We start from the raw sequence: 14053 nt of genomic DNA on the forward strand, positions 1-14053 counted from the left end.
GTTACTTGAACGCCCCCAAAATAAAGGTAAATGAAAATAAGACTAACTGCTTTTAGACCACACTGGTCTTTCCTAAAGTTCTGTAACCATTTTTCCTAAAGGAATGGAGATGGTTCCATTTATCTAGAAGGGATTATTACTGTGTCAGTCTGTGTGTACGTACACATACATGTTTTGTATAGGTGCTTCCCTTCTCCCCAACCCTTTTAGAGTTGATGGCTTTATCCCTGATTGTTCAGTATAATAGTTTGCACATTCACTAAGAGAGCTTGTGTAGTAATGCTTGCTTTATTTTTTTTTCTCTTCCATTCTTGTTTTATTTTTTACTTTTTTTTTTCTTTGTGATGTGACATTTTCAGCTGATGTATTGAAAGCAAATCCTTCTAATTTGGGAGCCCAGATCACAAGAGTGAGTTTTTCTACTAGTGTCTTTAGCTGTGTATCTTTTTTTGTGTGTGTCTTTCTACCCTTTTCCCCTCCCAATTCAAAAAGATTCAAAACACATTTCATAAATATTAGTTAAGAAAATTCCTCTGTCTGTTGCACATCATGCCTTTCAAACAAAGCAATGTCCACTTTATGTTGGGTCAGATTCCTTTTCCCAATGCTATTGTAAAAGCATAGGTTAATATATGTGTTTTGGTTTGTTTGCTTTTATATTATCTAGTATGTTGAAAATAATTTTAGTTACGTCTTCATTGCAGATAGATATGTCTGGAGTCTGTCATCAGTGTGTCATAACGTTGTTGTTTTTGTTTTGTTTTAAGGAAAATTATATATAGTAGCCTCTGAGAATAAAAGACCCATTCTTTTATCAGGATTTTAAGTAATACTTTGACTTGTCTCTACTCTCCCATCTCATTCCCTGGATGTTCCTCTCAGGGCCGTGAAGGAATGAAAAGCCACACATATTACTCTCTAATTTCAGCAGACTGACCAGATGAAAGTGGTCAGACTGGTGAGCTCTGAACATGCAAGCATTGGAAGATGGTTTGTTTGATTAGTTAGCAAGAAAACGGTTCATGGTGAAAAGAATAGCACCTTTTTATGGTGAAATAAAAGTATGCTTTCTATTAGTCTGAATGATTCAGATAACCTCCCCATGTAAGCTGTACATTGCTTTTTAAGATCTTACACCTGGGTAATTTTCTATACTAGCTAACCCCTTTCTGTTCTCTTTGGCTTGTGTTATTACAATTTAACTCATGTTCTATTTGTCTAGTTTTGCATCCTGGAAGAGCAGGTGATTAAATAGTCCCTTTTCTTTTCTCCTAGTGTTCTTTTCTCCTAATGTTGCTTGTTGCTTCTGAAATTATTTAATTTTACCCAATAAAGCAAATGGTATGCTGTCCTAATTATGAATGCAGATACTCCAAGTGCTTTACCCAAAGTAATCAGCCATTGTGTTTTCAATTACCATGAGAGTATAACAATGTATTCTACACTAGCGCTATAACCATTGATTATGGGTAAATATTCTGAAAGCCTTGCTTTCAGGATCCCCAGGTTATTCTAAATCACCCACTCCCTGTTCCTTTCTTTTGTTACCCAGAGATTGAAAGATCTCAAGCAGAGAGAGTTTGCTCGAAATGTCTCTTCAAGATCCCGCAAAGATGAGAAGAAGCAAGAGAAAGCCCTACGGCGGCTCCACGAGTTGGCAGAGCAAAGAAAACAAGCTGAATGGTGAGGACATTTTCTCTCCGAGGATTCTACAAATAATTATAACCCTTAAGATTTAAGAATTATAATCCTTTTTTTAAAAATTGAGGTATAATTGACATATAATCCTTCAGTTTTTAATAGATCCTTCTTTCAAACTAAAAGCGTATCTATACTTGGAGTATAACATATTAAGAATATGCACTCCTGAGGCCGTATCCTATGATCTTTGTGACCTTAGTTATCCAAGCTCCTTGCCTCAGTTTCCTTATCTGTAAGATGAAATGATAACAATTTCTTATAGTTGTTGTGAGAAGTCATTAAGTTGTTATATCAAAGTGCTTATAAAAGAGTTCCTAGCACATAGAAGATACTCAGTAAATCAGTAAATTATGCAACAATTATTATTCCCATTCTCCAGCTTATTTTTTCTTTCTTTCTTTCTTTTTTTTTTTTTTTTTGACTGCCCTGCACAGCTTGTGGGATGTCAGTTCCCTGACCAGGGATTGAACCCTGGGCCATGGCAGTGAAAGCGCCAAATCTTAACCACTAGACCAGGGAATTCCCCTCCAGTATTATTCTTATGTAGAAAAGCATATACATCACAGTATTCTACTGGGGCACAGATTCAAGTGTTGTAACTGCCTTTTAAGTACTATAGAGTAGAGTTAGTACTAAACATTAAAACCTAGGAAATTCTATCCATTTATTTCTCTGCAGATTCCTGCCTTCTTGAGTGTTGTTTTTAATGTTCCTTCATGGTTCTTGATGATAAATTTGGGGCTGGTGTTTAGCCTTAGGTGGAATTTATCCCACCTAGGGCTGAATTTCCAAGCGACTAGACTTTGGGGACCCAGTCTTTGAGCATCTGAGAATTCATGAGGTATGTGCCTCAATCCGAAGGACCTACGTCCCTATGTTTGTTTTTAATGGCTGGCCAGTAACAAAGGAGGAACTGGTTACAGTGGAAGGAGAAACTGTGATTGTGGCTTTAAAACTTTACAGCCAAGTTGGGGCCAGAGTTTCCAAGGTCATAGACTCTCTGGATTTTTGTCTCTGGATCCTTTTACTTATTTACTTTTCTTTTGTTTTGGAGGAAGGAAGAAGGGAAAGAACACATATAGTGTAAGTTTTAAAACAGAATTAACCCATGAGCTCTAATGTTGAGTTAAAATGCCTATTAAACTGGTTCTGATTCCTTCTTTGGCAGCTTTTCATGTAATAAACACATTCCTCTTGGACTTGTAGCAAGGGTACCTCCTTAAAAATATATATACTACCTCGGACTTCCCTGGTGGCACAGTGGTTAAGAATCCACCTGCCAATGCAGGGGACACGGGTTCGAGCCCTGGTCCAGGAAGATCCCACATGCCGCGGAGCAGCTAAGCCCGTGGGATAGGTTTTGTGACACAGTGAGAGTATCTCTTGCTACCCAGATCTTGTGGGTTCCATCCTGCAATAACAAGAGTTCAGATAGCAAAGGGGATACCATATTATCCAAATATATTTGGTCCCTGAGTTTAGGGCAGCTAATAGCTAGGGTTTAGATTAAAAAGACTTCATCCAAATAATTCTCTTCAGTTCTTGAGTTTGGCATCAGAGATACCTGTATAATCCACACACTGTAAAAATTTCAGATGTGACAGGAGTTTAAAACACTGGCTTTCAGGTTCCTTGGTGCTCCTGTTTTCAAAGCTGAGAAGGTCCTTGGTAGAATTATGATCATTGTATGGAATGCCCAGAAAGTATCACAAAACCAAAGCTAATGCTTGGGCATGGTGCCAGGAGATAGGCACAGGCTCTTAGTTTCTATAACAGACATACTAACCTAACCACAAACCATCATAGCATAGCACAGTGGAGGTTTCTGACTCTGTTCAACTCAGGGAATATGCACTTTTTTTGTTGTTGTTGTTTGCGGTACGCGGGGCTCTCACTGTTGTGGCCTCTCCTGTTGCGGAGCACAGGCTCCAGACGCACAGACTGAGCGGCCATGGCTCACGGGCCTAGCCACTCCACGGCATGTGGGATCTTCCTGGACTGGGGCACGAACCCGTGTCCCCTGCATCGGCAGGCAGACTCTCAACCACAGCGCCACCAGGGAATCCCTAGGCACGTATTTAAAAACTGAAATTTGAAAGCACAGAAGAAATTGAGGGGTTTTTTGTTTTGTTTTTTAGCTGTGTGAAATACAGTTGATCCTTGAACAACGAGGTTAGGGGTGCCAGTGACCCCCAGCCCCCACACACACTCACACATCCACACAGTCAAAGATCTGTGTATAACTTTGTAGTCAACCCTCCGTATTTGTGTAGTCAACCCTCCGTATTTCCACATCCACGGATTCAACCAACCGCAGATTGTGTGATATGTATTGAAAAAAAAATCTGTGTATAAGTGGGCCCTCGCAGTTCAAACCTGCAAACCTGTATTCAAGGGTGAACTGTGCAACCTTTGTGAATAGATGTTCGGCCATATGTTTGATAGTAGGATGATACAATAAGAATTGAGAGTGGATACAGGACAGGTGGGCTGTACCAGACGGTAATGATAGTGTATTCGAATTGAGAGGTAAACCTCAGTTTTTATATTTTAGACAGCTAAGGAAGAAACAGCAGTAACTGGCTATCCTTGCGAATGTAGCTTGGTAGATTAGTAGTGTGAGACTTTGCCTAACCTCACTGAGGAAGTTCCTTTTGTTAGCACAGGGCTGGGGAATGACCACCACTCAGTGTCTTTTAAGATCTGCTTGTGATGAATGGTCAAGCATAAGGGATTAGTATCATATAAGAAGTATGAGGGACTTCCCTGGTGGTCCAGTGGTTAAGACTCCATGCTTCCTCTGCAGGGGGTGTGGATTTGATCCCTGGTCAGGGAACTAAGATCCTACATGCTGCGTGGGGAGGCCAAAAATAAAAAAAGAAGTATGAAATGTTCCCTAAACCTGTTTTTTTTTTGTTTTTCATTTTTCTAAACCATTGTGTAGTGCACCTGGAAGTGGTCCCATGTTCAGACCAACCACAGTGGCTGTAGATGAAGAAGGTGGAGATGATGATAAAGAAGAATCAGCGACAAACAGTGGCACAAGTGCCACTGCCACTTGTGGCCTGGGATCTGAATTCTCCACAGATAAAGGAGGCCCTTTCACTGCAGTACAAATCACTAATACCACTGGACAGGCACAGTCTCCTGGGCTAGTCTCTCAAGGCGTCAGCTTTGGCATTAAGAATAATCTGGGGACCCCATTGCAAAAACTGGGAGTGTCATTTTCCTTTGCCAAGAAGGCTCCTGTCAAACTCGAATCAATAGCATCAGTTTTCAAGGACCATGCAGAGGAAGGGACCTCTGAAGATGGAACAAAAGCTGATGAGAAGGGTACAGACCAAGGACTGCAGAAGGTGGGAGATTCCGATGGTAGCAGTAATCTCGATGGTAAAAAAGAGGATGAAGACCCTCAGGACGGAGGGTCCCTTGCCTCAACATTATCTAAGTTAAAAAGAATGAAGCGAGAAGAAGGAGCTGGGGCTACAGAGCCAGAGTATTACCACTACATCCCCCCAGCACACTGCAAAGTAAAACCTAATTTTCCTTTCCTACTCTTTATGAGAGCCAGTGAACAAATGGAAGGTGATAATAGTGCACACCCAAAGAATGCCCTAGACAGCAAAAAAAGTAGTTCTCCCAAGCCTAAAGGCTGCATCAAGGTGGCAGCAAGCCAAGGAGCAGAAAAGACAGTTGGTGAAGTCTCTGAACAGCAGATGGAAACCAGTGTGGCTGAGCCCTCAGAGCCTGAAAGCAAAGCTGAGACAAAGAAGGCCTCAGGAGGGGATGTAAGTGAGCATAGTTTAGAGAGTCAGAGTCAGAAGGATTCAGAGATCCAAATGTGTGAGTCTAATCCTCCTAAAGAAATCTCTCAGGCCACTCCAGCAGGGAAAGAAAGCCAAGAGGGACCCAGACATCCTACTGGTCCCTTCTTTCCAGTTTTAAGCAAAGATGAAAGCACTGCCCTCCAGTGGCCATCAGAACTATTAATTTTCACGAAGGCAGAACCCTCCATTTCTTACAGTTGTAATCCTTTGTACTTTGACTTCAAGCTTTCAAGGAACAAAGATGCCAGAGCTAAAGGGACAGAAAAACCAAAGGATATAGGAGGCTCCTCAAAGGACCATCTCCAAAACCTTGATCCTAGTGAGCCAAATAAAAGCAAAGAGGAGGGAGAGAATGTAGAACATTCTTCAGGAGGCAGAATAGATGCACCTGCTCCAGGGTCTGCCTGTAGTGGCCTGAATAAGCAGGAGCCTGGGGGTAGCCATGGGTCAGAGACAGAAGACACAGGGAGAAGCCTTCCTAGCAAGAAAGAACGATCTGGGAAGTCCCACCGACACAAAAAGAAGAAGAAACACAAAAAATCCAGCAAACACAAACGGAAACACAAGCCTGACCCAGAAGAGAAAAGCTCTAAGGCAGAGTCTGGGGAGAAGTCTAAGAAGCGCAAGAAGCGAAAACGAAAGAAGAATAAGTCATCAGCCCCAGCAGATTCTGAACGGGGGCCCAAACCAGAACCCCCTGGTAGTGGTAGCCCTGCACCACCAAGAAGACGGCGGCGAGCCCAAGATGATTCCCAGCGGAGATCCATTCCAGCTGAAGAAGGGAGCAGTGGCAAGAAGGATGAAGGTGGAGGCGGTGGCAGCTCCCAAGATCATGGTGGGAGGAAACACAAAGGTGAACCTCCAACTTCATCCTGCCAGCAAAGAGCTAGCAGCAAACGGAGCAGCCGATCTAGCCATCGAAGTCGACCCAGTAGTGGAGATGAGGATAGTGATGATGCTTCATCACGCCGGCTGCACCAGAAGTCTCCATCCCAGTACAGTGAGGAGGAGGAGGAGGAAGAGGAGGAAGAAGAGTCGGGCAGTGAGCATTCCCGTAGCCGCTCACGGTCTGGCCGGCACCATTCCTCTCGCCGTTCCTCCCGGCGTTCTTACTCAAGTAGCTCAGATGCTTCTTCAGACCAGAGCTGCTATAGTAGACAACACAGTTACTCTGATGACAGCTATAGTGATTATAGTGACCGATCACGAAGGCACTCCAAGCGCTCCCACGACTCTGATGACTCAGACTATACCAGTTCCAAGCACCGGTCCAAGCGGCACAAATATTCATCTTCTGATGACGACTATAGCCTCAGTTGCAGCCAGTCCCGAAGCCGATCTCGGAGTCATACTAGGGAGCGCTCAAGATCCAGGGGCCGCAGCCGCAGCAGCAGTTGTAGTCGCAGCCGGAGCAAACGGAGAAGCCGCAGCACCACAGCCCACAGCTGGCAGCGGAGTCGGAGCTATAGCCGGGACCGCAGCTGCAGCACCCGGAGCCCTTCGCAGAGATCAGGCTCCAGGAAGGGATCGTGGGGTCACGAGAGCCCTGAGGAGAGGCGTTCTGGTCGTCGAGACTTCATTCGCTCTAAAATCTACCGCTCCCAGTCTCCCCACTATTTCCGATCAGGCCGGGGAGAAGGTTCCGGGGAGAAGAAGAAAGAAGATGGCAGAGGAGATGATGGTAAAGGGATAGGCCCACCCTCCCAGAACAGCAGCACTGGCCCAGGAAGAGGGTCAGAAGGTGACTGCAGCCCTGAAGACAAGAACTCTGTCACTGCCAAACTGCTACTGGAGAAGATCCAGTCAAGGAAAGTGGAGAGGAAACCCAGTGTGAGTGAGGAGGTGCTGGCCACCCCTAATAAAGCCGGGCTCAAGCTCAAGGACCCTCCACAAGGTTATTTTGGGCCCAAGCTCCCCCCTTCTCTTGGCAATAAGCCTGTCCTTCCACTGATAGGGAAGCTCCCAGCTACCCGAAAGCCCAACACCAAGAAATGTGAAGAGTCTGGCTTAGAAAGGGGGGAAGAGCAAGAGCAGTCAGAGACAGAAGAAGGGCCTCCAGGGAATAGTGATGCCCCATTTGGACATCAGTTCTCAGAGGAAACAGCTGGCCCCTTATCAGACCCACCCCCAGAAGAGCCAAAGTCTGAAGAAGCTACTGCTGATCACCCTGTGGCTCCGTTAGGCACCCCAGTGCACTCTGACTGCTATCCTGGGGACCCATCCATCTCCCATAACTACCTCCCTGACCCCAGTGATGGGGACACCCTCGAGTCCCTGGATAGTGGCAGTCAACCAGGCCCTGTGGAATCCAGCTTGCTGCCTATAGCGTCAGACCTTGAGCACTTCCCCAGTTATGCACCTCCCAGTGGGGAGCCTAGTATTGAGTCAGCTGATGGGGTTGAGGATGCTTCCCTAGCCCCACTGGAAAGCCAGCCCATCACCTTCACTCCCGAGGAGATGGAGAAGTACAGCAAGCTCCAGCAGGCCGCACAGCAACACATCCAGCAGCAGCTTCTGGCCAAGCAAGTAAAGGCCTTTCCCGCCTCGGCTGCCCTGGCCCCAGCCACTCCAGCCTTGCAGCCCATCCACATTCAGCAGCCGGCCACAGCCTCTGCCACCTCCATCACAACTGTTCAGCATGCCATCCTACAACATCATGCCGCAGCAGCTGCTGCTGCCATTGGCATTCACCCCCACCCTCATCCCCAGCCACTTGCCCAAGTACATCATATTCCCCAGCCCCACCTGACCCCCATTTCCTTGTCCCACCTCACTCACTCAATCATCCCTGGCCATCCTGCCACCTTTCTAGCTAGCCATCCCATCCATATTATTCCCGCCTCAGCCATCCATCCTGGGCCCTTTACCTTCCACCCTGTTCCACATGCTGCCCTCTACCCTACCCTACTTGCCCCCCGGCCTGCTGCAGCAGCTGCCACTGCCCTCCACCTTCACCCACTACTTCACCCCATCTTCTCAGGTCAGGACCTGCAGCACCCCCCCAGCCATGGAACATGAGTTGGGGGATAGGAGCCCAGGTAGGGCCAGGGAAGGTGACCCATAAATCTTCCCTTGGGGTGTTGAGCCATTAATACCAGCAAGTAGAAGCTGGAATGGGCAGTGTCTGACAGCCAAAGAATTGAGTTTTGGCTTGCAGGGGTGGTTTTAGATTTGAGGTTTGCTTTGGGTTTACTATCAGGGATTTTTTTCCCTTTTCCCCTTTCTGTTTGTCCCTCCCTCTCCTGTGTTTCTAAGCTTGGGAACACCAGTAAGTGCTACCCACCCCTCTTTGGCAACATCTCCAAACTGTTGAGTTTAGATACTCCCCTCCTCTCTCTACTTTCTATCCTCTGCACTTGTCTATAAATTTTAAAACATTTTCCTCCTCTCTGGCTGGCGGGTTTTCCATCTGGTCCTGCCTTATCAGTGTCTTTGACCTTGGTGACCTTATTTATCCCGGGTGAAGTGGAAAGGGAGTCTGACCTGGAACCAGGTGCCACTCAGGCTGTCATTCGATCCACTTCCCACACAAACAGCCACACATTTGGCACTGTTGTCCTCGTGTCCCTCATCCCAGAAGAGACATCTGCATATCCCAGAAAAGAAGATCCTATCGTGAATAGAAGCTATGCGGAACATAGAGTCACCCATGTGCTTCCCCAGAGAGGAGCTCATGTGTCTGAAGGGTGTATTTTCTTCTGTCATGTTGATGTTTCCTTCTTAATTTATAGGATTTTTTAATGTAAAAAATTGCACTGAACTCTATAAACGTAAATGCTGCTTTTTGTAGCTCATATAAAAAAGGTTCCATATTTGTAGTATACTGCAATAATATTTTTTACATCCAGCTCTTTAAGTGATCCTTGTTCTGGTGGCTTTGTGTAAATATGTTTGCCCTAGTTGAATTAAGAAACTTTAAAGGTTATAAAATGAAAACAAAAAAATAAAGTATTTGTTTTCTGCTAGATGCAAAAATGACTAAGCATGTATATTTTATCAAGCTCATGTATTTTTTGAAGTTATGATCTATAAAAATGTTAAAACAGAAAAAGGAACGTTGTTTAACATTCTTTGCAGAGACAAAATTTGCAGTAAGTGGTGCCCCCAGCACTAGAATTTTTGAACTAATGGGCAGCAGTCAGCTGGGGGTGCCAGAGGGATACTCAGTTCCGACAGAGTCTCCCTCACGTGCTTTGCTGTTTTATACAGAGAAACAGGTGCACCCACAGAGGAGGAGAGAGATTCAAGAGCTTTATTGTCTGGAAGCAGTGAGATTCAGTATGATTGTCCTGGGGGATTCCTGGGTTTCAGGGGTGCCTGTCCCAGGCAGTCCATTTGCCTTCCTAGTACTTAGCCCCCTCTGACAAAATTTTTTAATGTGCCTTTTGGGTTGGCTAGAAACTGAAGTAGAAGTAGACTGGAGGATGATAGAGTTGGGACAGTTTTTCCTCCTCCACTTACTGGGAGGTGAGCACATTTATAGATTCTGCAGATTGTTTTGCTTCATTGTTTCCATGCCTTCTACCCAGCTTAGTTTAAGCAGTAAAGATACCTTTTTTTTTTTCTCCCATGACACTTATCAGGGGAAGTACCACCTCAATTTCTCTTCCTCCTCTTCTTGCGTTTCACCTGGCTCTCAGACCTAGTTAATACACTGACCCAAAGGTGTTTATATTGTAGGTCTCATCTTCTTTGGTGTAGTTAGTACTTCCCTGTTTGGCATATCCCTGCCTATTCCTGTGGCTAGAATTGGTTGGGTGGTCACCTGACAGGAAAAACAAGCCCTTATGTGGGCCAGGGCTCTGTTCTGCCTTTCTTCTTCAATTTCCAAAAGAGAAAGGCTTTGAGTTAATGACAAGCAAGTGCTGGGCAAACAAGACTCTTGACTGAGCCTTCTGCCTGTTCAGTGCTCCTCATCTGATTCAGAAGCATCGCTTTTTTGATAACTAGCACTGGAAAATGAAATCATCTGTTTGAAGTGAAGGGACTCATTTTTCTTTGCTTTCAGCCCATGTAAATATTTAAATAATACAGTATTAACATTTTTGTGCTGCTTCCCATTAGCTTGTAGATTGAGCCATACTCTGGCTGCCTCTCTGCCTTCCTGGAGGCAGTTTCCTTTAATTTCCAGAATAGTGATTTTAAAACTAAAAAGAAAAAAGAAAAATAACCTATCCTTACTTACAAGCATAACAGATTGTATTTAACTTTATCACATATGATAGAGATATATATGCTGTAAAATTAGGGAAAGGAACTTTCTAATAAACCAATGATTTGTGGAAACTTAGAGTCTGTCGTGATTGTTGCCCGATCCACTCAAGTGGGGAAGGGGTGGAGGGAGTTATGGTTTACAAATAACATCTTGTTTGAAGTGATCATAGATTCTTATGAACCATATGATGTTTAGACTGTGCTTCTCAAAGCTCAGTCTGCCCAAGTAGAGGGGAAAGCTTATGCTGTGGGAGGAAGTAAGGGTTAAGTTTCTCTCAGTCTTATGGAGGTGTCTTGGAATGTGCACCTCCTTTCCACCCTTCCCCAGATTCTTTTTTTTTTTTTTTTTTTTTTTTTTTTGCCTTGCTGAGCTGCATGCGGAGTCTTAGTTCCCGGACCAGGGATTGAACCCGTGCCCCCTGCAGTGGAAGCGAGGAGTCATAACCACTGGACCACCAGGGAAGTCCCCCAGATTCTCTTCTATTTCTATCCTTTTGCTCATTTTAGATGTACAATCTGTGTGTAGTAGAATGTATGGCAAATAGGTGCTCACTAAATGTGTTTGGAATTTCTAGCTTTGATTTTTGGGATTTTGGATGGACTTCAGGGCAATTGAGATGAGTCACCTGCCTGGCCTTTGCCCTCCAGATGGAGTTTTGTATACCAGAACCAGTCCTGAATTATTCTCCTCAACCCTTTAATACCACTACAGTGCTTGAGAGCTACCTGGTAGAAGGAAGTATGTCCTAATTGTTACTGAGCAGATAAAAGCCTCTATCTACTCTTCTGTATGGAAAAGTCTCAAAAGGCAGGGAAAGTTCAGCATTAAAAGCTAACCATAGATCTGTAGTGATAAATTAGTTTCCTCTCTTCCTCAACCTTCAGGAAGGAACAGTACATGGTCTATTTCTTTCCTACTCTCATACAGCTGTGTTCTCCCCTTGACAAAAGAGTAGCTATTCAACTTGAACCTTGGGTTGGATGCTCAGATCTATTTCTCTAAAATAGAAAAATCCCTGCCCTAAAAAGATGAAAATGAAAAGTGGCAATTCCCGGGAGGTCCAGTGTTTAGGACTCGGCGCTTTCACTGTGGTGGCCCAGGTTCAGTCCCTGGTCAGGGAACTAAAATCCCACAGGCCACGTGGCACGGCCAAAATAAAGAAAATGAAAAGTGATTTTTTGAGCAGGCAAGGTGTCAGTGAAAGATGCAGACACGTGTGGAGAGTATGCTGTGTGAAGGTATGTGCAGCTGCCTGATTCCAGTAGGGGTTCTATCTGTCTCAGCTGCCTGGGCTTGCAACATGGAAGTACTCCCTCTTCAACACCCTCAGTGACTAATTCAGGCCTTGTGAACCCTTTCCATTCTTGTTTGCCAGGGATACCTTCACCTCCCCTTTATCTCGTGTCTGAATTATTGCAGCATTTTCCTGGCTGACCTCCCTGACTCTAGGATCTAAGTCCCTGTCCCATGTAAGCTTACTGGCTTTTCAGAATCAGAGTGCAGTTCATTTTGTACTCATTGCTTCCCAGTAAAATTGTAAGCTCTGAGAGGGAGGGACTGATTCTTATACTTCCTTTTTTCTCTTAATCCCTTAGAATGTTTTATGTAGAGTTGAACACATAGTAAACATTTTGATTATGTGTTCAAGAAAGAAAAGCAAAGTAAAATACCACTAGTAACAGGATTATGCATCAGGATTTAGCAAGGAAACATCAAAGATGAAGATTTTTCTGTACATCCTCCACACTGCCAAGCTCAGTGCCAGGCACATAGTAGAAGTTCAATAATTTTTGACTTTATGAAGCCGTAGCATTCATTGAGAAATTCTAGGACTCAGGCTGATGGAACGGGAAAGTGACAGCAATGTGTCAGCACTCCTCTGCCTACTATCAACCCAGCTCTGACCCCAAAGGAACACCAACAAGGAATAGAATCTTTATTAAATACCAAACTCTCCCTTCCCAAATCTGATCCTACCTGTTTCCAATTTCAGTTAATGATACTACAGTCCTACCAGCCAGCCACCAAAGCTTTGAATTACTTTTGACACCTCCCTACTACACAAAGGAGAGAGCAGAGATAACACATCCAGTTACTGATGTAACTGGATGTGTTATCTCTGCTCTCTCCTTTGTTCCTGCCACCAGTACCCTGGTTCAGGCCTCATCACCTTTAACTGAGAGGATGGTAGATGCCACCCATCTGATCTTCCCACTAAGTCCTGCCTTTTCCAGTTCCTTCTATCCATAGGCAGCTAGTGTAATCCAGACTGGTGCACAATTGATCATGTATCTTATTCCCTGACTTAAAAATTCTTTGATTCTCCATCTCCTATGTATTAAAGTTCAAATTCCTTAAGATATTCAAGGACCTCCAGTGATTAGACCCCAGCCTTCCACTCCACTCTCATGCCCCAGTCCTCCCCTTTAGACACCCTATGTTGACTACTTGCCTTTCTCTATAACTGACCTCTATGTCCATCTCCTGCTCTCTTTGCTTATGTTATTTCCTATGTCTAAAAACCCCTTCATTCTCTTATTTCTTTATTGGCTGAGTCGGGTCTTAGTTGCGGCACTCTGGATCTTTCCTTGCAGCACTCGGGCTTCTCTCTAGCTGTGGCGTGTGGGCTCCAGAGCGTGTGGACTCTAGTTGTGGCCCACGTGGGCTCAGTAGTTGCGGCACTCGGGCTTAGTTGCCCCGCAGCATGTAGGATCTTAGTTCCCCAACCAGGGATCGAGCCGGCGTCCCCTGCATTGCAAGACGGATTCTTAACCACTGGACCACCAGGGAAGTCCCCCTCTTCACTCTCTGACAAAAGGCAATGTAGTGCAATGGTTAAGAACATGAATTCAGACACGAATGTCTTTGACTCCTAGTTTTGCCACTCATTGGCTGTGTAAACTTGGGCTATTTACCTAAAACTCTGTGCCACAGTTTTTGCATTTATAAAATGGGCATAATAGTACTTATTTCATAGGGTTGTTATGATGGAGCAAATAAATGACTTCAGCTAGGCATCATCTCTACCTTTTTCAAGGCATCCTTTACTATCCCTCCACTGCAGTTATATGTGTTCATGTCTTAACTCCCTCTGGACTAAGTTTTTTAAGGATCCTTGACAGTTATCTTTGTATCTCTTCCCACTCAATGCCTTGAACAGAATGAGAATTTATTAAAAATGTTAGTGAAATGTGAGTTAATTTTGGGCTATACAGTATACACCAGTAATACAATACCACTCAGATGAGGACAGTAGGAGGGTGGAAGGTAAGTATATGACTGAGTTGAGTATTATGTGCCTGCCATGAGC

General features: G+C 44.6%; 1 protein-coding gene across 5 annotated transcripts in view; it reads left to right on the forward strand.

Moving 5' to 3' along the window:
- Window positions 1–10808, forward strand: part of GPATCH8 (G-patch domain containing 8) — a 98292-nt gene extending 87484 nt beyond the window's left edge. For all 5 annotated transcript variants that reach the window (XM_059996296.1, XM_059996298.1, XM_059996297.1 and 2 more), the window contains 2 exons: window positions 1553–1683; window positions 4646–10808. In XM_059996296.1, the coding sequence (XP_059852279.1) occupies window positions 1553–1683; window positions 4646–8546 (4032 nt within the window). In that variant the 3' untranslated portion in view covers window positions 8547–10808. The remainder of the gene's footprint in view (window positions 1–1552; window positions 1684–4645) is intronic.
- Window positions 10809–14053: the final 3245 nt, after the last annotated feature.

Source organism: Delphinus delphis, chromosome 19 (genome assembly GCF_949987515.2).
Source record: "Delphinus delphis chromosome 19, mDelDel1.2, whole genome shotgun sequence".
Lineage (NCBI taxonomy): Eukaryota > Metazoa > Chordata > Mammalia > Artiodactyla > Delphinidae > Delphinus > Delphinus delphis.